Source organism: Aythya marila (assembly GCF_965140915.1).
Source record: "Aythya marila genome assembly, chromosome: 6".
Classification (NCBI taxonomy): domain Eukaryota; kingdom Metazoa; phylum Chordata; class Aves; order Anseriformes; family Anatidae; genus Aythya; species Aythya marila.
In genome coordinates, this window is record NC_139047.1 from 1,472,370 (window position 1) to 1,498,899 (window position 26,530).

A 26,530-nucleotide genomic window follows, 5' to 3' on the forward strand; every position below is an offset into this window, starting at 1 on the left:
GAATGGAAAGATCAGATCACTGCTGTTTAGATTAATGTAATTAATAATTAATTCTGCCATTAATATAGGAAACTACATTAGGCTAAGTGAACAGAAGATGTACTTCTGCTGTTTTGCAGAAATGAGAGACTTGCCACAGATTGGCAACTGCAAAGTTTACATTGCTGCAGAATTACTGTGTGATGTTTGGGAAGTACGGGTAGAGGCTTGAAATCTGCATGTCCATAGTGTCTCATATTCCTTATTTAGATTTCTTTATAAAGAGGGAACCAAGTGTTCCTTCCCAGCTCACCCCGCACAAACTTCCGGATTTACTTGTTGCTTCCTAACTTTCTCAGTGAAGTGCAAAATAAACACTAATTGACAAAAGCCTTACTGGTGACAGCCTTGATTCGTCTGAACAAGTTCATCCAGTATGCTGAATAGTGTGGAGGGACCCGTAGGAAAAAAGGTATGTGCTCTTTGTATTTTTTAAGATCAATTACAACAATGTGTTTGTAAAGGGACAGTGAATTAAGAGAGCAGAGCATAAGCCGTACTGCCTTGGGTTTTTCTTAGTTTAGAGTATTTGAAACACGTAATGTAGTTTTTGGTTGTACCCAACTTGTTTATTTGTACTTTAGTGCAAAAGGATGCAGTTTGTATATAACTATATTTCCTTACAGTCTAAACTTCTGCACTGAAATAACGTCCCTTTACAGCCTGAGCTGATAAGGCCAAAATTTGCCAACGGTAGCAGTTATCAATAAGGTGTGGTAATCTTAAAGATCAGGAGAGGCTTCATCGTGTGTTTTGTCTAAGCTACTTTGTGCAAGGAGCAAAAGATAAGGATGTAATGTTTCTTGCATTTTACATTTGCTTGTACTTAAATTCTCTTGCTTCTATACCTCTGCTTCTCTTGATAAAATTTCACACAGACTTCACTCCTAGCGTTCTGATTCAGTTGTACCTGCTGTGCTTGCACCTGATTTTCCCATTGCATCTGTTCTACACCTCCCACTGTGTCTGTATCAGACTTTTCTTCCCTGCATGTCATGGTGGAGTAGTTGCAGTGGCAGTGAGGGCACTGTAGTGAGGTTTTCTTGGTCTCCAATTGTACTTGCAACTGTGGCAGTTCCTGGGTATATGAGTAACCAGTTGCTGCTGAAAAATTCTGATTTTGCTTCTGCTTCTCAGGCTGGAGCATGCTAAGTACAAGAGAGTCTCAAAAAATACAGATGCCAAACAAAATGGATAGGGAAAATACCGGGAAGTAGAGTACAGCGTGCCTGTCTGTATATCTCTGCTGGCAAGTTGTTGCCGATCTAACTTGCCCAGCCTGAGTAACATGAGCTTTTTTGCCAAGTGAAGTGGAGATGGAGCCTGTTCAGTGTCTTTTTATGCTGAATTTCTTTATCCCACAGCAGAGGCGCTGTAGAAGTCAGAGCTTGCTTTTCCAGGTAGAGCAAGATTTCAAGTTGTTCTTGGCAAGATGAGGAGAAAGGCTATCAGAATGCTACAGAAATGCTGATTTTTCTGTGATGCTGTTTAGAGTGTTCTCTCCAGAGGGAATGCTGGAAAACTTACTCTGAAGCACAGCAGAACCTCAAGTCTAGATTCCTGCTCAAGGCCAAACTGAGGATTTTAGGTTAGTAAACAAACGTTTGCAAGTAATCCCAAAATACATTGGCAGTTGTTACAGACAAGGTAGATTTTAATGCACCTTTTCTCGGAGACCCTGATAATAGCTTAAGGAGAGGTAAGGGTTTTTTTTTCAGAAGAACAGAAATATAAAGCCCAGCGTAAGATTTTTTTTTTTGGCAGAACTCCAAAGAACTCTGCAGCAAAAAGTAAACGTGACATTTTTTGAAGTAAAATTACATGTGAAAATCCTTAAAAATTAGCAAAACAGACTTCTACTGGTTTGCCCTTATAAATTAAGGGAATTCTGCTCTCTTAAAAATGGCTCATTATGAAGTAGCCTCTAACATATTAAAGTTTAGTGCTTGGTGTGATTGTAATAAACAGAATAGTCTTAACTGTTAGGAAACATTAGAAATGTCTGTTATAACGGTGATGTACTAGCTTAACAGATAAACCAAAGCAAACCTTTCCCTTAATCTATTTTTACATCCGTGAGCTCGTACAGATTACATGGCACAAATTGTTTTTGTTGTTTTTTCTTTTTTTTTTTTTTTTTTTTTTTCCCTGGCTACTTTTCACAAATGTGTCTCTTAAAGGCCATTTTCATAAACCTTTTGGTGCAATGACTGTTGTGAAATCAAATTTCAAGCCATGTTGCATCACACTGATTATTCTCTTACCCACTTTTCTCCAGGCAAAGCAACGTTTTCTCTTTATTTAAGCTGCTATAATGAATACCCTCTACTGATAGACTGAGGCAGAATGGGGAACAGTTTTCAAATTTGTGGTTCTTTGTTAAATGTGGGAAGTGACAATGTGTGAGTGATTGGCTGCTATTTAATGCTAATGTTGGTTCTCTGAACCAACTGTGGAAACTCAGTCTTTGCCATTTGATTAAAAAGGGAAGAGGTAAATATGGCACACTGATCTGAAGTGTAAATCTGTACATCAGTATGATACTTCAAGCCTTGAGTCTCACCAGCAGTTGCTGAAAGATTTTTGCTGCTGACTTTCCTCTGGCCCATGTGGTTTAAACTGGAGTCTTCCCCACGCTTGCCAGCTAGTTGTACTCCTTGAAACAAGTGTGGGCTAATGCAAGTCTTGTTAAGATGTCCCAGGGACCTGACTAAGAGATCCAGCGTACCCTTGGGTGCGAGGAGTGCCTCTTCCAGTTATGCTGACACTCCTAACTCAAGCACCAGACTGAGCTTTGTGAAGTTAGGAATAAGTTATTCTAATTTGCAAGCAACACAGCAGCAAAAGTTTTACAAACTGTGAATGAATGAGAGAGTAAATAAATTAATGACACTTGATCTGCTCATCCTGAGACTGTATCTGATGGGTCTCTCAAGTCAGCTATGTGTCTAATATTGACAGAGATCATCAGCGTTTCAGGTTTTCTGAAAGCTTGCTTTCTTGATAGGATTTTTTTTTAAATATCTTCTACAGGGTCTATATCAGTTTGTTCATTCACTCTGAATCTCCTGTTCCTTTCAAAAGTAGGAGGTGGTTTGGTCACCTTAATATTTAAGTGTATTCTTTCCACTGATGGATAAATATTTCTTTGCTTTACTAGCAATCATCTTGTGCACTGAGCTGTCTAGTGAATTTTGAGTCAGTGAGCTGTACAAGTTCCTCTCCATTTCCTCTGAGTACTTGCATTTCTTACTGAAGAATGCCATCTTTCACTGGTCCTAACGTTATGTACCAAGTTTTCTTTTTTTGTGTGTTTTAAAAACCATATGTGCTACAAGCCTTTGAATACTCTAGCTGTAGTTCATTACTGGCTTTTGATCGAGACCAGATGTGATGGCTGTTAACTGCCTAAGGGTGACAAGGGTCTGAGGTGACTTATTTCCAGCCTCTTCTTAGGTAACCTTAAAAACAGTGACCTTTAATCCCTGCCTGCCATCCAAAACAGTAGAACAGACCAGTGTTCAAATACAGTGATTTTGCTTTGAAAATCAGATGTTTTTTCTCTTAAGTCTCCAGGGATCTGGGGATCGTGAGCCCAGCTGATAAAAGGAATAGAACTGGCCATTTATTATTTTAGCTAATAAAAGAGGATATTGTATATTAGCTTTTTCACATTCCAAGGCACTAGCAGCAGAATGAAGGTTAAAGGCGCCTGATATTCACAATTAAAGAATGGAGTCTTTGTTTTTAGCACAGTATGCAGCTGAGGCATAAGGAATAGGCCAGGAAATGAAAACCAGGTGGCTTGTGTTTGAATTTTTAAGACCAAAGAAGTGACCTTCAAAAAAGGATATTTCCTCATTTAATAAAAATAAGTTAACTTTATACAAATATGTTTAATTATTCTGCACGTTGGCTTGCAGATGTGTCTGTACATGTATCTTGTATTTTCACAGAAAAAAACAGTGGTCAACAGGTTTGTTGTAACCCTGCAGAAACGTAGGCAGAGATTTCTGTAACACTAGGTTCTAGTTAATTTTGACAAGAATGGGAGGTACATAATATCCAATGAGAAAAGGCAAAACTGTTTGGCTCCCTGCAGTATGTAGTAGGCGTTCAGCTGTGTGTCTGTATTACTGTTAAATGTGGCAGTGATAATACTGCTGCTGCATGAGACTACCAGTCTTGTGTCAGTATCTTAAAAAAAAATAAGATTCTGACAATTACAAATACAAGCAACTTTGAGTACGTAATTGTTTCATAAGTTTTCCTGTTTGTTATGATATTGTAAATTGTAAAAAATGCAACTATGATAACTTAAACTTAGTTTAAGGCAACTGTAAAGAAAATGACACTATCAATTAACATGATTACCATTTTTTCAGGTACAATTTTCACTTAAAGCTTAACTGGGGAAAACCTGCTGTACAAATCAGCTTACTCTTGTTCTCTTCAGAATGGTGAACATAACCTTCCAGTGACCAGCTATTAAGGTCATTTTCTTACCAACACAGCAGAGCAGTTGAAACTGCCATTTAAGGTTCTGCAGAGCTCTATACTGCAGCTGTTGCCTCCTGCAGTGGCTGGCTACGTCACAGGCTCTGCCCAGATGATGCTTGAGGAGTGTGTTGGCCCTGGGGTGTCAAGCTACTTGTCCAGCTGTCTGCAGTGCAGGCCCTGCTGTCGCATATTTTTCTGTAGCAGTTGTTCATATGCTGTGACTTGAAGCACTTTCAGGTGGTCGCAGAGGAGCTGCTCTTGCAGCATTCTCCTCCCAGAAACTGGACCTCCTGCTTAGCAGCTAAATTAAGGCTAGAGGTGCTTGCGGATGTGCCCTTTTTTGCTCTGTGCAAACTAACACATTATTAAACATGTTCTGCAACATGGTGGCGTTAAGGCAAAGTGTGCTTTTTCTTTCTCTGAGTGTTTGATTCAAAGCCTAGTCTATTTTAATTAGGTAGCATATTTCCAAAAACATTGTTCTTGTCTGTGCTTTGGGAAGTTGTTGGAAATTTGCTACCACCGGTACATGTGGTATGATAGGCCTAGGACAGCAGCTGATCAAAGTTCACACAAGAAACTCTACCTGACTTTTGCGATGCTGTTTTTGACTCTAATGCGGTATTCTATTGAAGATGCCAACGATTTTTTTTTTGCCTGCTAAGCTTAATGAGTAAGTCCATCTTTGGCTATGTTGCTTCCCTGCTATTCATCACCATCCTTTGTCTGGTCTGATTTTGTTTTTTTCTGTGTAAGATTTTAATGGAAAGTTCCTGCAAAGTATACAGGAACAAAAATGTTTAATTACTGAATGCTGTATGCCTATAATTCACTCACTATTTGTAGGAAGCTGCAATTAGTAATTGCATAAGTCATCACATGGTTTATATATAAAGATCGTTCTCTGAATCATTGTCTGGAGGTTGGAGAACAACTTCCCAATATTCATATGCTTCCCTTTAATTGCGCATGGGCAAATAAAAATGTATATGTACTCTTAAGTGTGGTTTGCCTTTTCTCTTGATCCCAGTTACAGTTTCTTTCTGTGTAACTGTGTTGAGGTAGCTCTGGGGTGTTTTAGCCATCAGGGACAGGCCTGCAGTACAGACTTGGGAGCTATTGCACTTCCGTATGTGGGTTACTCTCTAGGTGTTAGAGATGGAAGAATGCTGTTCGTGACAGCTTGTCTCTTGCCAGCTCTACTTCCTTCGTAATGATGTAGTGATGTGTAACATAGTTGTCCACCCCTCAAAAATCTTATTTTATACATTTGTCTCTTATTTTTCATGTTTGCAGTCCCCTCATCTTCTTTCTTCCTGTGATAGCGAGGCTGATTGTTCTGCTTTATTCTCCCTATTATTCACCTAGTCTAGAGAATATTTCAGTTTAGTAGCTGTTGAAAATTTAAACATTTATTTGCATCCAGGGGAAATGACTGCAAGGCAGGTTAGTAGGTTTCACAGGCAGACATCCGAAAGCCCAGGTGGTGACATTTGGTATGGCAGAATGTGGCTTCGGCCATCTTTTGGGACACGGGTCTCCTTCCCTTTCCGGGGCTTGTCCATGTCTCAGTGCTAGGATAAGGATAAACTTCTTAGTTTTTCATATCAGCTAAACCAAGTTGCTGGAGTGAACGTGGGCCATCTGTCCTGATCCGGGCCAGTGCAGCTTGCTGTCAGCTACCTTAAGCTGTTAGCAAATCAGTAGTGTGACATGGAAGACTTAGGTAAGGAGCCTCACACTGAACTGCAGACTACTGTGATTAAAACCAGTCTGTCCTACTTGGCACACTGGTTCAAGATGTCGCTGCTTAGTGGGGAGCATTCTAGTAATACGGGCGTAGCTTTCCCAGCCTCTCTGACTGCGTCCTCCTCCCTCCTTCCAGGCAAGTCAGTCTGAATCCGTAACAAGCCATTTGGAAAATTACAGTTTCCTCTGTAGTCAACAGAGTCACAGCATCGCTGAAATACTGTACTGAAACATATTTCCTGTACTAAAGGAACTGCAAAACCTGCCAAGAAGTGCTGCGTGATAGTGGTGAGGTTTGTGATGTTATTTATTGTATTAGCCACTTGTCTAAGATGTAGACTATTAATAATGGTTAAATCATAGTGCTAGTTCATAAGCACAAAATTGGTTTTTAATGTGGAGTAAAAGAGAACAACAAAAGTATATTGTCATACATTCACGCAGTTTTCTTTGGGTAGATCACTGGGTTTTCACCTTGCAATTTCCCAAAGATAAAGGCTTGACATTTCTGAACTGCATCATTCAGCTCCCATATCTGAACACTGGCTGCTTCATGGTGCTGTTTTTATACCAGAATGGTGTGTTTTCAATTCTCACCGTGCTCTAGGATTTAGGGAATTAGATAGGAGCAAGGCAGCTGTACCATCAGCTTAGAAGCCCCGGTGTTTCTGACCTGCTTTGTTCTTGTAGCTGTATCTGTGATAATGTCACTATTAACATCTCCAGACATAATCTGGAACACAGCCATTGACCCGATCTTCTGATCTTGCAAGACAATCTGGGGAGACATCTTCACTCATGCAGAATCTTACAGATGTCCTTGAGGTGCCATGCAAATGCAGGGCTCATCTGCATGGGCTAAATCCATAGATTTTTATCTTGAAATCAGACACGTGTGCCTTGTGTTATTTATTCCACTCTTTGTGGTGTCAAAATATTGTGCAAAGTGTGCGTGCTCAAAAGAACTTGAACTGGTTTGCTCTGCATCCTTAAAAGATACTTAGCTTTTTTTAACTGTATAGCTAATAGGCACATCGTAGGAGCTCTGAAAGGAGTCTGCAGTGAAAGACAAATCCATTTAAAAGGGATGTGACTGAACTGCAGCAGTTACTTAGCGCTGGGGTCCTGACTTTCCTTACAGGTACCTTGTTCCAACTCACAGAAATAGAGGGCAGGTTCCTCAGTTCTTAGAAGGGGAAGTCAGGTTTAGTTAGAAACACTTTATATTTCGGTCTCTTGTATCTTTTTCATTTGTTTATTGAAGACTCTCGGCAGTTCTTATCCACAAAGGCTGAGTTTTCATAAAGAACATCGGAGATGAACTGATCTTGATGCTGTTCTTGTAGGACAGAGCAGGGCCATGTGCTATCCAAAAAGCCAGTATAAATAAAACCAGTCGCCCACAGGATCTTCCCATTTGTGACACTCTGTCTGGGCTTCACTAGTGTCAGTATGTGCTGCGGCCTTTGCTAGGATGCGTTGTGCAGGCGGTGTGACCATCAGGAAGAACACTTTCACCAACGTGATTGCAATTAAAGAGGGATTCTTGATTCCATCCTATTTCTCTCCATTCTCTATATAGCTTTAAGAGACACTCCTGAGCTTAAAAAAAAAAAATAATTTCCTCCCAGAGCACAATAAGCCCCTGTCAAAACAATCAATTGTTTATTCTGATGAATGTACATAATTATTGAAAACAGAGCAACTTCTTGCAGAAATTGAATTTGTATCAAAATCTTACAAAATTCTCCTTCCATTACCTTGTTTGGAAATGAAAAGGGGTTGGGGTAGAGAATGCTTTGTTTTTTTTTTTTTCTTTGGAAACATCCTTATTTGGCATCTGTAAAGCATTTACATTCCCTAGTTCTGGATCAAAGTCCTTTCATGGCTCATGTTACTTATTTCCTTCTTTAACTGAAGCACAGGAAGAAAAATGGATTTTTCTTCCCTCAGGCTTACATTATAAACCACTGTAAAAAAATCCCAATTTTTAGCAAGGAGGTAGAAAGAATGAAGAATAAAACATCTCACAAGGTATAACCTGGAGAACCATCAACACATTTGCTCCAGAACAAGTGCTGTTGGTAAACACAAATTTCTCAAGCAGTTACGAAGCGTGTGAAGCAAAATTTAGTAAAACAAAGGTAACTGTGCTGCTGGATTTCTGTCACTCCTCATGTTCCAAAGGTCTGTGCTCTTTGGGTAGGAACTTTGTCCTCTTCAGCCTGTGTTGTGGCTAGTACAGTTGGCCCAGTATTGAGATACAAGATGTACCAGGCTAGCAGTGTTAGAAGCAAGATGCTGTTTTCTTTTATTGTCTGAGTGGCAGGATGGAATCTGGATATCAAAGAATTATGTTTTGATAGAAGAAATCCTCCTCTGAGTCATCTGTGACACCATCTCATTTTACATTTGCAGGAGAGTGTAGATGGTTTTGTATCTGAATGCAGAACAAACTCTTTCCAAGTCTGACCCTTTTGTTGATCTAGTGCCCCGAGGAGTCTGGTGTTTCTGCTTGTTTTCAGTGCTCTTCTGGCTATTCCTATGGATTTTTGCCTCTCACATGTGAAACACATGGTACTGAGCCCAGTCAGCTTCTTCCAGTTTGCAGACTAACTTCTAGGCTATGGCCTGTGACCTCAAGCACTGGCTGTCTGCTGTTTCCAAGTATTGCTACAGCAAAAGGGTGTATAATAGCTGTTTCTGATTTATCTTGCAGGAAGAACTTGAATGTTGGTCAGTTTTAGCATGGCCTATGACTATCTAACTAGCTTGAGGTAAGCCTGTACCACAACACAGATACCTTTTGTTCCCCCGTACCAGTTTTGTTCTGATCTGTATTTCAGTGCATTCAGACGTTTTAATTGGTTTATTTCACAGGCCTTCATTCAGCATGTTTCCAGTATAGTGTTGCCTTTCTGTAAGGGGACATGTGGTACCACATAGCATGTTAATAATTTAACCATAAAGCAGCACAGACAACAATCTGGTAGGCTGATATGTTTCTATTAATTTTCATCCTGCAGATCAGAACTTCATCCAGACTTCAGCCTTCCTCTGAAAATAACGTTACTGACACCTCCTGTCACATCATTCTCCTCACAGAGCTCTTGGCCACATAACTTCTCTGACGGAAGGGAAAAAACCCTCCCTTTGGATTATGAGCTAAACCCTGACATTAAAGACAAAACTATCACAGTGGTATTTCCTCCTTGGTGGCAACTTCTTGTTAGTTGCTGTATGCTTCCACACCCCTTCTAGCTAAATGCATCCCCAGGGAGAGGATTTCTTGCTTTGTGGGACCTGAAAAATAAAATGTGGTGCTAGCTTTTGGGCACAGTGAAGAATATCATTGAGTTTTGGAGAAGGGTTTTGGTAGTAGAACAGTCCCAAATTCTGCCTGGATGTTAGATCTGGTGTTGGACTCCTCAGGCCCTGGCAGAGGCCCAAGCATAATCCTTATCTTCCTGTCTGCACACTGAGGATGGTTTGTGGATTCCCACCTATCTGAGCTCCTGCAGTATTCCCTGCTTTCAATACAATGACTTTGGACCTTAGACAACTGACCTGGTTGTTTCTTTCCAAAATTAATTCTTAGTCAGTAGATTTCAACACTGCTGGAATGTGTCCATTGGTGGTGCCCCAGTGGCTGTACCTGGCACTAGACAGAAGTGAAGATTAAGCAAGTACTGAGAGGCAAAAAGATCAAATGCATGAAATCTTACTACATTAAGATAATGATGTTCTGAGGCAACTGAGATTAAAAGTATTTATGCAATACTGTGTTGTGTTAATCCAATGCTTCAATGAATTGGATCTTGAGGATGGAAGTAAAAAAGACTTCAAAGACTAGAGATTACAAATAACTAATTGATACAGGTTACTTAAGTGAAATGAGTATGCAAAGGGAGATTGGTGTTGTGTTTTAAATTGACTGGGAGTGTATATTTAGCTAACAATGATCTCCTTCCAATTAGGATGACTCATTAGGTAAACACCACTCCTACAACTACCTGATGCTGCGCCGAAAGGGGTACACAGGATGTTTCAGTGGGACAGGAATCCTGCCCCATGGCGACCATTTGTGCTGAGTTCTTGAAAGGTCAGGCATACTTTAAAGTGAGTCAGGAAAATAAGGATTTAGATTTAAAAAAAAAAAAAAGAAAAAAAGAAAAGAAAAACTTCAAAGCTGATGAGTCACTTCAGACCACAAATACTGGAAGATACTGCTCCTCAGGTCCAGAGATTGTCGTCCTCATTTGAGAGGGAAGAAGATTTGAACATTTTAAACTCAAACACTGTTACTTTATGCACAAAGAAGCCCTAACAGTACTACTTAACACTTTTTAATTCTTCTCTTCATGTTTCCCCTAGAAGATTAATGACACATGAGATTTAAGATCTTCCAGACACCCATTGATTGAGTAGGCTGAGGAGAAGAAAATATTTAAATACTGAACTTCCCTCTTGCTAACTTATTTTTTCCCCCTCATCTTTCTTCCCTTTTACTCCAATACCTTAGCACCAGATGGTATGTAGTGCCTGTTTTGGTAAAGAGTCCAGACCTGCAGTTCAGCATGGCGAAGTGTCCAATGGTGTTTGTTTTTTTTTTTTTTTTCCCTCCCCCTTTTCTGATGGCAGACTTCAAGCAGAATCAAAGAACTTGGTGTTTCACAGGACAGAAGGACAGCAGAGTTTAAACCTCTAGATCAAATAAAAATAAGCCAGATCTCTCTTGCATATGAAATACAAGGTAGCAAGAAGCAAAGCCCTTTTTTCCCCCGCTTTGTCATGTCCTTGCTGCATCCTGTGAAACCATGTCCAAAGCCCTTGTAAATCAATGAGTCTTTCTGCTGATTTAACTGGTTTCTAGAAGCAGCAGCAGGATGTGTGACAGATAGAAACTGCAACAAAAGTTTCAGCTTTTCAGGGATGATAGATAGGTATGTGTTTGCGTTGACCACTACCATATCACTTTGAGATCTGGGGTCAACCTAATGTTTCCACTTGTGGTGAAATCCTTTTTTTTTTTTTTTTTTTTTTCCAAGAGATGCATTTCTAGACAAATGTAACCAGAAAGGAGCTGCCTATCTGCCTTAATTTTTCACCTGTTTTCCATACCTAGTAGTAGTTGCATGGATATATCTGCATGAGAGGTACTTGCTAAGACAAACGGTATGGATACCTCAACATATGGGGGGTGATTTTTCCTTTTTGGTAACATGGCAGAAGGCTGCAATAGTTATAAATTCAGCTTCAATTCATAGTTTCCGATTGTCTTATATGGTTAATCGTCTCTGTGCATTAACTACCTGGCTGCAAATGCGTAATTAAGAAGTATTTGAAATGGGAGGAGGCCTGTGTCTGGATAAGAGGAGGTGCTGCTAAGGTCTGCTCTCCCCTTATCTGTGCATTGCTTCATTTTGTGTGATTTTTATTTTTTTTCCTGTGTAAATACTGAACAAGTAGATCTGGGAGGAAAAATGATGAGAAAAAGAATTTCTCTTGGGTTTGGAGGGGGAATAAAATAAACTTTGTCTGTGAAAATAATTTGTACTAAAGCAAAAGGGAAAAGATGGAGAAGGCAATGACAGGCAGCTTGGAGCACCTCCTGAGGTGACTGCTGGCCCTCCACAATCATCCCCTCAAGATGTAGCAGTGCAGGAGGGGGAGATGGTGACAGCAATATTTAGCTACCATCTCTGGTGTTTCACTTGCCCACCTGCTGTGGCCACTTGTTTTTGCTCTACGTTTTTGCTTGTGTCTACTCCTGCAATCTTATAATGATGCTTGTACATCTATCTAGCCTGACTCCTACAGTAGAAGAGGAAGAAAGCACAGTAGGATGTGTATGTGCTGCTGCTAGAGGACAGCCACCAGGTAGAGATGAGAGAAGTGCTAGATACCTGACGTCATCATCAGAAAGGGTTAGTGATAAATCTCCTCTGCTATCAGTCCTATCTTTCATCCATGCTCAACAGTAGCCAATAAATGCTGCTAAGGGCTATGCTGAGTGTATTTCCTTTAGCTTTCTTCATGAGATAGGCGCCAAACATGCATCCAGGAGTGATCGCACCCTCCATCTGTGAGCAATCATCCTGCTTCAATACAGCAGCAGGCTTGACTCTTGGAGAACAAAACAGCAGAGCTGCTGCTTCTGCTGCTCAGCTGTGCAGGCAGGGCAGGAGCAGGGAGGAGGGTGGTGGTGCAGACTTTTGGCTGCCTTAGAGTGACCACATCCTGTCAGACTGCGGAAGCATCAGACTAATGGGGAGATCTGCCTGTCTGCGATGTAGAAGTGCATGTGGGAATCTGGTAGATAATTTGCAGACGTATTTGTATTCCTGCAGGAGGAACGGTGGTGCAGGGAGAGGTCCTGCCCTCTCTCCTGCGCTCAGTCTGTTCACCCACTTCCTACTCACGTTCCAGTTCTCCACAGCATTTAAGTACAGTGCAGACAGATTTATTTCGAGGAGGCTGTTTCCCTTTCTTCTGGTGCAGCTCCCAGGCACTGTTTTCCTGATTCTGCATGGGAAGACTAAAGCTGAGTCCATGATGGCAGGGTTATGCTCAGAGCAGCAGCCTTTACCTGCAGTTCTTCCTTGAGCAGTGTCAAAGTGGGAGACTTCTTCCATAAACTGCACACTGCAAGACGGGGTTGCCCACCCAGGACCATGCAGGAACATAGTGGTGTGAAAGAGAACTGATATCGAGCCTCCCAAGTTGTTAGTGCTCCGACCAAGATTTGTACTATTATACCACATGAAATTGTCATGTGAGATAACAAAGGATGGATTGTTTATGACAATGCTTAAATTCTGGTCAGGTTGGATGTTAAAACCTGAACTTTCCTAGGAACTTCACTGAGCCCAAGTGGTATGGGAAAGCTGCGTGCTTTCCTGACAAAATCCTGAATGAGGAAACAGCTTGCTGTGCACGTGTGGCTGCTAAGAGCAAATGGTGTTCATCCAGTGTCAGATGGAACTGGAGGAATTTACCTTTTACTATTGAAAAAAAAGGAAGGGTGGAGAGGGATCTGGGGGCAAGGAAGGCAGAAGCCTTTTATAGCAGGCCAGTATCCTACACAGCCCTGCTGTGTTGTGGCCAGCAAAGCAAAAAGTCTCAGTTTGGGCAACTGCAAAGTATTCTGGGCAAATTTGTTCCTTGTTTTTGCGCAGAAATTGCCTGAGCATAAAGTTCAAAGCTTGATATTCCCATTTTACTCTCTAAAATAGGGGTGTGTAATGAGTGCTGTGTTTGTCTTTCACAGAAGAGTTTGACTGGATTCACAGAATCCTCTTAGGACTAAGCACAAGCAACTGGGGAAGAAACGCACCAGCTATCCTCAGAAGGTTTCTTTTGGCTTCCCTGTCAGAGGCCCAGTGTGCTTTTTTCCTTTCCAAATACAGTTTTAATCCAAGATCACAATCTGGCAATACCAAACATATTTTCATTAAGGCCTATCTTGACAACACTTACTGCTGGCTCTGTATGGAAAGTCAACATAATGTGCTACAGGCTTGAGAGTTGCAGATGTGGCCATTACTTGGATAATTAGCCCTGGATGGTAATGTTTTGTGCACATCTTCTGCCCAGGAAATACAGTTGATCACTCTGCATTGTTTCACATGAAAATATGCTGTGAAATTACTGATAGGTACTGGCCAGGGCTAAGAAACAGTTGAGGAAAAAAAATAGCTGAAAAAAAAAAGAGAGTTGATGTGGCATGGTAAGTCATAAGCCTGTAATATGATGGTATGATATTTAGTGAACAGGAGAGGAGGATGTTGTGCTTTGAGAGAAATCTTGGACGCCTTTGCTGTCATGGTAATAACCATAGCACTGCACCCATAAGGGGTGCAAACATCAAAAAGAAAAGCGGCCTGAGCTCAGACAAACCTAACAGCTAAGGGAGTCTCTTGCTGCTTTTTCTCCTTTAAAGGACTGATTTATATTAGCATAGTCTTGCCGTTAAAATGGAGTTTTTAAAGATAGATGGAGTTGAAATATGTTGTGATTTGTTATTTTTAATCCCCATCTATAATGATGTCTCAGAAGCCTGAAGCTAACATGTTTCCTTCTTCGGTTATATTTTCTTCCATAGAAGACAATTCTTGTTTTTAAGTTGCTTTAAGTTGCCCCATTCTGTAATCAAAGGTAAAAAACAAACAAACAAAACAATGTAACAGTGATTTATGTTTTTTTTTTTGTTTGCTTATGTCCCGGGGTAGGGGGGCATTTCTGCACAATCTGATGTGTGGGGAAAATGCAGTAAACCCGAGCTTGGCCTCTGTGTGCCAGACAGAGGAGGGAAAGGGGATCTTGGATCCTTTTCATTTACGTGTCCTCAGAAAAATCTGATCGCCCTGTTGCCACCTTTGGAGCGTTTCTAAGTCCTGTTGCCGCGTGTAGACCCGTGCACACAGGTAAATGATGCGGGCTTCACCCCGTCCCCTCAGCGGGGCAGGCAAGCACATCCCCCCTTCGGGCGTGCTGCTCGGCTCCGGTGCTGGAGCCCCCCAGCAGCTCAGGGCACCCGCGGTTGTGACAGGAAATTTGGAGGACGCCCATTTATTTATTTATTTATTTATTTCTCCCCTCCTGTTCCACGGGGCTCGCGGGGGCTCCGAGGGGCCCGGCTCCCGGCTCCCGGCTCCCCCCTTCCTCGGGCCGCAGGTGCCCGGCGCCGGCAGCCCGTGGGCAGCGGGAACAAAGGCGGCGGGCGGCAGGCGGCGGTGGCGGCCGGGCCCGGGCCGCGCTGAGGCGTCCCGGCCGCCCCTCCCCGCTTCCTGGGCCGGGCCGGGCCGGGCGAGGCGGCCCCCGCGCCCCTGCCCCCGCCCCGCCTCGGCGCGGCGCGGAGCGGAGCCGCCGCAGCGACAGCGGCGCCGGGCGCGGGAGCTGCATGTGCGCGGCGGCGGCGGCGGAGGAGGAGGAGGAGGATGGCCGTGCTCAAGCTCGCCGACCAGGTGGGCGCGGGGAAAGGGAGCGGGCCCCGGGGCACCGCGGCCTTGCGGGGGTGGGGCGGGAGGCCCCCGGCGCGGCTGGGCTCGGCCGGCCCCGCGGCAGGGAGAGGCGGCAGCTCGGTGCCGGAGCTCAGCCCTGGCGGCGTGCTCCGAGCCGGGCTTGTTGCAGCGCGCCCCGCAGCACGGGGGTCCCGCGGGCGGCCGAGCTCCCGCACCCCCTGCGCCCGCATCGCCAGCCTCTCTCGCAGCCTGCCTCCTAAGAAAAGCCTCCGTGAAACCCCTTCCTAGGGCGCTGGGAAGAGGCTTGGAATGAAAAAAAAAAGGATCAGGCTGCTCCTTTCAGGATCTCCCTGTTGATAATCCAAGCTGTGAGCATGAATGTTAAAAGTACGTGCGTTATGGCAGGCTGAAATTGTGCCGTTTCAGTGCTTCTTGCGTTTAACAAAGTCCTTGATTTCACTGCCGTTAGAATTTTTAACCTTTAGCTAAAAATCTTGTGGTGAGGATTTTGCTGCAGCAGCAGAAGTCAGAACAGATTTAAGCCAAGTGGATCACGTCTTGATGAAATCCGTATTGCCACAAAAAGCAACAGCAAGCTGTCAGCCTGGTGTTTGCCCTCCTCTTCTCTTCTGGCCACCCTTGAAGACGAGGGATGAGGCTCCTTGGAGCTGCTGTAGCGCCCCTGCAGCACGCCTGCCCTGGGGATGCTCGGTGTCTTGGTGGTTGCTGGTGGTGGTTCCTGGTCAGGCTGTGCCCTGAGAGGCGATGTGACATGACAGGCTGCCAGATTTTCTTTGCAGGTACCTGTCTGCTGTTGTTTACCAGGGGATAGACTGGTCTGTCCGTGCTCTTCCTACTGGATCTCTTGCAATTTTTTTTCCTCAGTTTCTTCACCAGATCTTCTTTTACTTCTGAGGGACTGGAGGAGTGGGAGGACGTGCTCAAAGCTGGCTGCAGCACTTCCTCTAAAGCTGGGCCCACGGGTTCGTGTGTGTCTGTTCCTGCGTGTTCAGAGCTGTAGGCACACAGCCCATGGCAGTTCGCGCAGCTGTAACCGAAGTGTCAGTGCCGCACAGCCCACAGCGGTTGCACTGTGTGGGTGAGGCCAAGCTGGACTTCTTATCTACCTCAGGTTTGGAGAGCATTGTCCTCAGGTTGGTGCCCCTCTCACCAAAAGACACGTGGTTGCAGCTGTCCCACGTGCTTAAAGATAGACACAGGTGAACCAGAGGTGAAGCTGGGACGAAGAACGGCATGCTTGGCAAGTTCTGTGCTCCTGTGACAACCCCTGCCCGCGCTCAGACTTGCTGAGGCTACAGGAACAGGCTCCTTCTGTCTTTCTTCCTGCTCTTGAGTATCAAGTCAATTGTGGCAGCGATAACTTGCAGCGATTCAGGAAACGGCTTCCTTTTGCTTAAATGCAAGAGACCACAGCAGTCTGTGCTGTCTCCCGCAATGAGGATTGCGGTGTGTAGGACACTGGACAAGGCATAGCTGCCATGGTTGCGACCTGGACTGCTGCGAATGCAAGCTGGTGTTTTGTGTGCTCAGTGTGCAGCCTGTTCAGGTCTTGTTTGCGATGCTCAGGGGAAGCTGACTCTGAAACCAAGAGTTTCTCTCTGCCTCTGGTTGTGATTTCTGTAGCACATGCTTGCTTCTGGCTCCATGATGTTCTCTCACAAGGAGGAGAGACTTGTGTAGGAGAAGACTGGAGAATCCCACATCGAGTGTTTAAGCATGTTTCTCCAAGAAACTTGTTTACTGCTTGTCTTCATTCTTGCTTTCTCTTACCAATGGCATCTAACAGCACACAGAGCCTCCAAACAGAAGAGAAACTAATCACAGGCTTTGAAGAAAGGCAGACTTCCATTATTGCTTTTTTTCTGGTACTGCTGAGAGGTGTCAAGGTATTGCTGTGCTTAAACCTCCAAAGAGATTAGTGTCTCTGTCTGTTGGGCTGCATTCTGTCCTTAGGCAGGAGAGCTCAGTTTCAGACTTTAGTATTTTTCATATGGTGCGTGTAGGTTACTTGAATTCGTTTCCAAGTGATTGCAATTGCTAGCTCATCAGTTGTGCCATGAGAAGCCTGTAAGTCTTTTAACCACAGGAAGTGCATTTCTACCATTATTCATTTCTGCATGAACTTCCCCCAGGACTCTCTCTTCAGTAACCCCCCCAGTAGTAATTTCTGAATGTTAAGGTGAAACAACCTAAAACAAGTCATAATTGTTAGCATTTTAATCTTTATATTGATGTGTCTGTGCAGTTGTAACAGTTGTAAATACTCCCATCCTCATATAAAAATACTGTGAAACTTATTCTAAATCATAAAACTTTTATCTATTATTTTTATTTTTTTTTCCCCTCGCCATCTCTATAGTGAATGCTGATTACAGCAAGCATGTGAATTGCTTTAAGGACTAAATATATATATATATATATGTGCATATATATATATAATATTCAGGTCTGAGTTATTTCTGTGTTGCTCCCTACTCGGTTTATTGGTTGCACCTTTTTCATTCTGATAAACATCTGTGTTTTATAATATGTGCGGATGCAGCTATATGTGATAAAAGCCTTTGTGCGTAAGCTGGAGTTCATAATGAGCAGAAGATGAGTGTTTCAACAAATGGGTGGCCAGAGACTTTCAGGCGGAAGCTTCACTGACACATCTCGAGCCTGGCTCTGTGGACAAGATGATGGGGCGTGAAAAAACCTTCCCGTGCTCCCTCAGGGGCTGGCTGAGGAAAGCTTCTTTCTTTTGCTCTTTGTTCGTGACTGTGTTTTGCATTGCCATTTCCTCCTCCTTGCAAGTCTCCTTTCCCTTTACCAAAACTGTCTGAGGGTATCACTTGTTTTTCTGAATTTTGTGGCTGGTTTTCAAGCAGCTGTTGTTGCCTGGATCTGCCCCTGAGCAGCCGTGGCCGGGGTGTTTCCCACCACAGGTCTCCCTGCTTGCGCTTCTCACACAGCTTGTTCTTAATTGCTCACGTTTGCATCAAGTAGCTTAGTTTCTTGAGAATCATTTCTGCGTTTGCCACGTGCAGACTTCTCAAGAGAAAGCCTATTAGCTGAAGTCCTGCTGAATGTGCTTTTAATCTGAGGTAGTTACGTCCGATTTGGGATGCCAGTGCTCTGCCCGGCTCACCCGTGTTGGGGCAGCGGTGCGTGGAGCAGCCCCTGTCTGTCTGTCCTGGTGGCTGTTGGAGGCTGATGCAAGCTCTGCCCTGCCTGGGTGCTGCTTGTGGCCACCCATGTTCACGTGGGAAATGCGTCGTTCTGTCCTTGGAAAGCACCGGGTATCTTTTCTGTGAACAAAAATCAGAAGTTACATAAAGATCAAGTCGGTGTAGCTACTTTTAAGAGATGCAGCGCTTGGTGCTTTTATGCCTGAGTTCGGAGAGACACTCGCTGTAGATTTGAGACAGGCCTTGACCCAGTGCACCTGGGGGGGGCCAAATTTCCTGTCACTTTAGTTTCACCAGCTCAGGCCCCATGTGCAGAAAACAACGATAATTTTTAGGTTACCCTTACAAGCATGTGTGAGGGTAATGAAGCCCAGCTAAATGGTGTGTGCACTGAGGCTGCTATTAGCTGCAAAACCTCATCCTGTCTCCAGGTATTTTGCCTGTTGTCCTTGGCTGCTGAGGGCAATGCGGTGTGACTGGAACTGAAAGGACCATTTCTCTCCCTTTCCCAAACGCTTTCCTGTCTTTGACAGTTCTCACTGACCATCAGGATCCTTTTTATTATGGTCACAGAGAAACAGCATTAAGCAGATGTTTAAAATGATTTTAAACAGATGTCAGAAATCATAAAAATCGCCTGGGCAGAGGCTGGATTTGATCCGAACACACTCAAAAGCAAAATGAGTACAACAGTGACAAATAATCTCCTAACAAAGCTGATTACATTTCCAAATGTGTGTGTTTTAAAATAAAAAAAACTCTGGAAAATTCCTGCCCTTGCTTAGCGGCGTGGGCAGGGTGGGTGCTGCTGCCTCCCAGGTGGCCGCGGAGCTCTGACAGGTTTTTTGTCTGGCCCTCTTCAGATGGGGGGAAAGAGACTTTGAGTCCCCAAAGAGAGGAAGGTGCAGAGCAGGAAAGGAAGCTGCTTGCTTTTTTTGGTCATGGCTTATGAAGTATCATTTTCAGATGGCTTTGTAGCTTGTTTTGAGGTAAATTTTTATCAGGAGGATCCTGGAGTCATGCACTGTGCTCACGTCTATTTGTATATTTTTCTGTAGAGGAGAAACCCTCCAGAAGTGTGGTGATGCTGTGAGGATTTTGTGATGCTTACACCAAGATGCCTAGGCTGCTTTGAGGGTGTGTGCATATGTGACCGCCCCAGGAAAATGTTAGTTGTGCCCGAGCTGTGGATGGTGCCCAGCAGAGCCTGTCCTCGCCTGCGGTGTGCCTGAGGTGCTGCTGATCGCGATCCTGGCTCGAGGCTGGGCCGAGGATCTTGGTGCCCATGCTGGAGCCAACTGCTGGCACTGGGTAGGGCCTCCAGCCTGGTCTTTGGGGCAAACCAGAGGCAGACAGCAAAGAAAATGGCCATGTAGCTGCATGTGGGGTTTTTGGGAGCCTGCAGACCCCGGGGCCTGCCTGTTGGTTGCTGGAGTGGCCAGAGGCCCGAGATGTGGGGAGGGTTGTTGAGAACAGCACATCTTGGGCTGTTCCTTTGAAAGACCAGCCCTTTGGTCTTTAAAAGCTGCTGTTTAGGCTGTCTGCAGGCTTGGGCAGATATTGTACACAGTAAGTCAGCATATTGTGTTTTTTTAGCCTTTTTATCCCTTTTTAATCACCGTTGACTATAACTTTTTTTTTGTTTGTTTGTTTTCTCTGATACTAATACTGGTTCTAGTGTCATCAGGTGCCTACAGGAGCCAGGTATTATAGGTATAGGCCTGTATTAGGCCAGCATTTAAAAGTAGGTTTTGACAACATTGACCATATAATTGGATTTTTATTCTTTCACTTGAAGCCACTGCTTCACATACTGCTGCTTCTGTACATGTATGTTGCAAAACATATGGGTGAGCTAAACTTACTAGCAGAACATGCTTTTTGTCATACCTCCATATTTTAACCTTTTAGTTTAGATGCTTTAAGAGCTAGAAAAATTGCATTTTCAGGTGTTTCAATTTTTTAATTATTTTTTTTTTCAAGAGTACATAGCTGACTTAAGTCACTTTTTTGTTAGCTGCAAAGCCTGGACTAAATAGTTCCCACAGCTGCTGGCTGTGGCTTCAGCCTTGGTTTAATTGCTGCACTAGGAGCATGTAGCAGCATGATCCTGGAGCCCTTCAGCCTGGTGATGGGTGGGAATCAAAGCATTACAAAATTACATTTAAAAGAAGGGAAATTATTTTGCAGTTTTATCTGAGGGTTTGAGGTCATTATTGAAGTTTGCAAGGAGTTGGTCAACAAATTACAGCATTTAGTTGTGGCTAGGTAATTGTGACATTCTGAAAAAGTGCGTGCTTTTTGATGACAGACATTTGCATATGTGTTGCTTTTGGGGGAAGAAAAAGTTGTCCCAGGCTGCAGATGTACAGCCAAAACTGGAGGGTGTTTAATGTGTTTTTGCCTCGCGATGTTAAATCTCCTTGCCTAACGTAAGCTTGTCCGGTTGATGTTTGTACTTCGTGTTATGAGTTGTTTTTATGTACAGACGTGCATTTTTGTGCTTGAATTATTTGTAATAGCTTGCTTTCGAATTTTAAAGGAGTGCTTGGGGAGAATGCCCTTGCAAAGCTCCTGCTTCCTCCCTGCAGCTGCATGCTACTGCATCTTTATGAGGAAGTAAGTAAAACCATAGTGGCTGACTTCTGCACGGTCTTGACAGATATATCTGATTGGATCTGTTTGCTGAGCCAAAGCATTAGTTTTTTTTTTTTTTTTTAATGAAGAAGTTGATTTCTCAAGAAAAAAAAAAACTTTTACTGTTGAATGATGTACATGTAGGATTGCTCCAAGGCCACATCTTGATATCTTTAATGACGCAACATCTGCAAATGATCACTAGCACTAGCAATGAATAATTTGGTGTTTAAACATTGCCGTTTCTGTTCTGGCATATTTTGTGATCTCAACATATGACGGTTTTTTTTTTGTCCCTCCCCCTGTGTTGCAGGCGTTACAATTTTAGAGACTTGTTGCTTGATCTTTTGTCCATACAAAGACTTAGAGCAAAATAATCCTGTGGTGCCTCCTGAATTGCATACCTGTGTCTGATGTCTCTATAAACAAAGTATTGGCAGCAGGAGAGAGCTTGTAACTTGAAGAAATTAAATAGTTAAAAGGTAGAAATCAAGTATTGCTAACCTCATGAGTTACCTTTTCTTGTTTGGACAAGGTATAAACTAAAGAGCAGTTGCTCTGGTAGACACGTAAGTATTACAGAATCCTCTGGGAAAGGAAACTTCTCTGAATGTCAGTCAGCTTTTGTATATGTTTCTTCATTAATAATGCAGGCAATACCACTCAGATGGAGAACCTGGCCCATTTCATCATAACATCGTTCTGATGCGACGGGCTCCTTGCCTGCCTGAGGTGAAGGGGCTGCAGGTTGCCTTCTGACAGCTCTTCTTCAGACCAAGTTCTGCCTTTGGCTGCGTTGACTCCCGACTGCCTTTGCAGGAGCGTGGGGGAGCTGCTTTGCTCTTACAGCAACACGCTGGTAGCAGCACCCGTGTTGCTGTCCTTCTGTGTATAAAGTTCATTTTCCCTGTACTTATAATAGATGGGCAACGTGTCCTTTTCACCTGTGTTTTCATTCTCCCCTTCCTAACTGTGTACGCTCGTGCCAGTAGCAAAAGGTGGGATTTAGAGGCTGGAAGCCTGTGCTATTGCCCGTAAAGCACTGGTTTGCTCAGTGTGTTCTTTAGTTGCTTAACATGCCATGGGTAAAAAATGAGAGAACAAAGGCCTGAAATACTCCATATTGTCTTTGTGCTTCCAGCTGCTTTAATGTGCTTGCCAATGTGACACGCAGCATTTATCTCCAATTTAAAATCAAGAGAGGGACTTATTTAGTCATTGACTCCAGGAAAGTTTCCAAAAAGCTCCACCAGCCACGGGAGTGCAGTGTGCCGGAGCCCGCGAGCATCCCTCCTGCCTGAGAGGAGTGTGCTTAGGTGAGCGGTCCAGCTGCCTCCCTCTTGGTGGGAATCAAGCCCAGCATGAGGAAATGTCTTTATTTTAATGTAAACAAGCCCTGATCCTTTAGGGATGTGTGTAATCCCCTCCTCTGTTAGGGGTCGTGGCCTTGCTTCTTGTGCTGCTTTCTGTGGATGGAGCCTGTGGCTCGCTGTGCCCTTGGCTGAAGGCAGGTGGGAGGTGGTGCAAAGCTGCCCTGCCAAGAGGGCTTTGGAGTGGTGGTGGGGAACAGGGGGGCTGCAGCCACGACCCTGAGGGAGGCGTGGAGGAGAGGGGTGACGCACCCGGGTGGGACGGAGAGCGCTGCTGGGAGGAGGTGGCCCTCATCCTGATTTGCAGCACGGGAGCTGGGTGCCGAGAGACTCCGTGAGCAAGTCCAGTCTGAGAGCACAGCAGGTGACAGAGCAAGAACCAAATCCTGATTTACTTCTTTCCGTGGCTGAATCACAGCGGTGCCCTTCCGCCCTGCTCGCTGTGTGAGTGCTGTTTATACTGCGTGGGCTGCTGCCAGTCTTAGGATGTTGCAAGATGAGAAATGAACGATGACACGCGGTTTCATAGCACACTGCTAGTGAACATTTTGTTTAGATACTGGTTCTGTAATGTGTGAAACAGGCACTGGTGCTGCTTAAGAGAAAGTGCTCTGTTAGGGAATGGTTTCTGGGTCATCTGGTGGGTTAGGTTAAGGTTTATTCTGGCTGCTTGCAGTGGGTGGCTGCCTCGGGTTGCTAATCCCGTGTCACAGGCTTAGCATTGTAGCTGGCCGTACAAATGGTAAAAATGAGATCAGCCTGTTGTGCGTTAGCGCCACTTCTGTAGACTGAATGTCCTAATAATCCCGGGCTGTGTGACGCTTGGCCACAGCATGCACGTAAAGCTGGGTGGGTTTAGAGAAATGGAGGTAGCCTCCCAAACTCAAGCAAGGCAAACTTGCTGTAAGTGGATGGGGTGGCGTTCCTGGGTGCATTCACACAAGGTCCACTTCATGTCAGGGTGAAACCAGGCAGTTTCCTTACTAAGTCATGCTTATTATTTGTCAATATTTACATACATACAATCTAGCTTCTAAGCAGAAGACGCTTTTAGAAGCGTTTTTGTGAAGACCGGTGAATTTGTGCCTCACCCCTGCTACCCAGAGGAGTAATATTTCTTCTCTGAAATGGAGCAAATTGGGCTGAACAGATTTGTCCTCCTCCTCCACAGAGGACTGTTAGCTGGGGTAGCTGCTTGCAGCGTGCCTTGCTGCTGCCCTCTTCCAACAGGCCTGTGCACAGGCTTTCTGTTAATCGGGGATCCCATTTATGATCTTCTGGTTCTAGTTCCTGGTAATGTTTGTGCATCTTTAATGGGTTCTCATGACTATATTGTGCCCTCTGAGGCAGGCGTGTGGTTTACCGGGGAGCTGCCTGGAAATGGAGAGAAAAATGACAGCAAATTGAGCAGAGGCACATGATCTTCAGCACTTCGGGTTCCCGCAGTGCCAGCTGAGGAGCTCTGCAGACGACTGTCTGAAAACCCTTCTGTGACTCCTTACGAGTGACTCCATGCAGACGTGTGGTCTCCAGCACTTTAGAAAAAGGGTCTTTGAAGACCTGTAGGCTTGCAGACAGCTGTCTGAAGAATCCCTCAGTTGATTCCATAGGGACAAAAATTTAAACCAAGTGGACAAGCAGGCATAATTCGGTGCCTTAACCTTTGCTTCTGTATTTTCTGTCTCCATAGAGCTCTAGCATGGAGCAGGCTTTTGCCAAATGCCTCTTCACAGCTGCCTGCACAAAGGGTGCTCCGAGGCTTTGACCCACAGAAGTGACAAAACCACTTCATGTGTTGCCTGGCCTTGTGAGCTTATTGAGCTGTCCGGTCTGCTAGGCTGAATTGCACTGCTGCTCGCTGGGATATTGAAGCATCAAAAATAAGCACTGTGTAAATACCCGTGCTAACGCTGTGTGGGTGCAGTCCCAGGAATAGCATTGCATTTGAGAAGTGATTCTTTGGTTCCTGACTCTCCCTCTTTTGGTGTAGTTTGTTTGCTTTCAAACAGTAGAGAAAACAGTCCAGATTTTTTTGGTTTCACTGATCAAGCAGTCCTCTCTGCAAAAGGACAAGCAGTTGGCTTAGAGGAAAGCCTGGTTGCTTGAGCCTTCCTGCGTTCGTTCTCACGTGCTGTGCTCCCCTTGGAGCTGTGCTGATCCCTGTGGTTCATAGCATGACGAGTGAAAAAAAAACACAACAAAAGCCGTGTTTTTGTTGGGTCCACCTTAAACTAATTAAAAAAACCAGTCAGACCTTGTTTGTGTAGCTCATACCCCGTCTTTCTGAAACAGATGTTGTTGAAGAAAGGTTTGCATTACCAAGACTTTAGAAATATAACTAGAGGAAATGTTATTTCTGCAGGTAGGTAAACAGAAGGGCTTTCCTCGGCTGGGGCTGTATCCCCAGCCTTGCAGCCCCTTGCAGCTGTGGTGTGGGTGCCCCTCTGCTTTCCCCACCCTACTTGCGTGGCAGAGCCAGGGTCAGGACGCTGTTTCTGGTTTCTCCTGCCCTTAGGACTAGGGGAGCATATCCCAGAGTTGGGATGTTTTTCTTTCACCCTGGGGATTTGCTTTGTTATGCTGCACGCCCTTTCTGTGCACAGAGGCTAACCCTGGAGGTAAGGATCCCACAAGGGACAAAGGGGTTCAAGTGTCTTTCTGATCTTCCCTTCTACCCCCAGGCCAAGTTAGATCAGTTGCTGTGAGCTGATCTCAGCTGAGCTTGGAAATCCACTGAAACAGCTGCCCCAAAATAACTGTTCTGGGTAGATATTTTGGTGTGGGTGCTCCTCATAGCCTTGCATGAAAGCATCTTTTGCCAGTCAGTCTTAATGCATTGTGGAAGTGGAATTACTACTGGCTAATTATTCTAGAACAGCTCTTTTGGTAAATGTCTGAGCGCAGAAAGGCCCTGCTACGAAGAGCAGTGAACTACCCATCCCACGCGGAGAGGAGGCTCTTCCCAAGGTATTAAAGCAGTTTAGTTCATTCATGGGTGTTTAGAAAGGAACATACCAGTGGTAAGTTTTATGGTGCATGACTTAAAATATTTCATATTCATTAGCAAACAAGTACCAATTAATTTTGCATTATGATGCTTAAGGAGTAGACGGCAAGGAATGGTATTTAGCTGCGGCTGTTTGGCAATTATGACCTTGTATATAATAACAGACTCAATAAATTCTTGATGTGAGAGCGCCCCATTAATCAACACAGAGTTAATTAACTGTGTTGCTTACACAGGAAGCACTGCACAGAGCTGTCTGCTCCTCTGGAGTGCTACAGGCTGAAGATGTTTGGTTTGTCTGAGACCCAGCGTGTTCCCACAGGCTTTCCCTCAGAGCTGATGCTGAAGGAGCAGCATCTCCTCTCCTCTCCTCTCCCTGTCGGTTCCCTCATGGTTTGTTATTGGCTAAAATTGGGGATTACCTGATGCTGCTTTCTGCCTTGCTGTGGCTGAGCATGTACTGCCTATTAATGCCTGCTTTTACAATAAATGTTTTATTAAAAACATTTTAGGGCTTAGGAGACTTCAGAGATTTTGTCTGCTTTCTGAGGTTTTATGTGAGGATTGCTTGCGTTGAGTGGCAAAGCAAGAGTTTTACCTGCCTCCGCCATCTACCGAGACAAATGTTTTCCCCATGCTCACCCTCATTTATCAAGTGTAACGGGACGTCCTTGACACTCTGATGGTGAGCTAATTGTGGGCTCTGGGAGCGGGGAAGGGGAGGAGAGGGGAGATCTCGCAGGACCTCAGGATGATTCAGCCAAGCTCCACTCCCCAAACGCCAGCTCCCCTGCCTCAACTATACGGTTTCTGTGCTTGGTACAGAGCGAGGCAATGCTTCGTAAATGATGGGGAAAGAAACTTTTTTTTGTTATTTCTTCCAAATTTGGGAACCAGCACTCAGCTGGCACATCCTGCCATTAACCCCAGCGTGTCCCTGGCGGCTGCAGGCTGATAGTCCCGCTTCCCACTGCCTCTCCTGCCCGCCTTGAAAACGATGGCAAATGATATCATGGGTCTGCTACATGATGTGGAAGGTGTGCAAAAGGATGCATGCAGTCAGAAAAATTGAAA

At 44.4% G+C, this 26,530-nt stretch overlaps 1 protein-coding gene across 7 annotated transcripts in view; it reads left to right on the top strand.

The window, feature by feature from the left end:
- Nucleotides 1–317: 317 nt before the first annotated feature.
- The window catches only part of ANKRD44 (ankyrin repeat domain 44), a 145,520-nt gene continuing 119,307 nt past the window's right edge, over nucleotides 318–26,530 (top strand). For 5 of the 7 annotated variants that reach the window (XR_014317764.1, XM_082763358.1, XM_082763362.1 and 2 more), the window contains exon 1: nucleotides 318–451. Coding sequence is in view for 5 of the 7 variants with exons in the window: in XM_082763358.1 (XP_082619484.1) it covers nucleotides 416–451 (36 nt within the window). In the remaining 2 variants the exon portion in view is untranslated. Of the gene's footprint in view, nucleotides 452–9,007; nucleotides 9,066–15,124; nucleotides 15,255–26,530 lie in introns of those variants that run through there. The other 2 variants (XM_082763361.1, XM_082763360.1) reach the window with 2 other exon arrangements.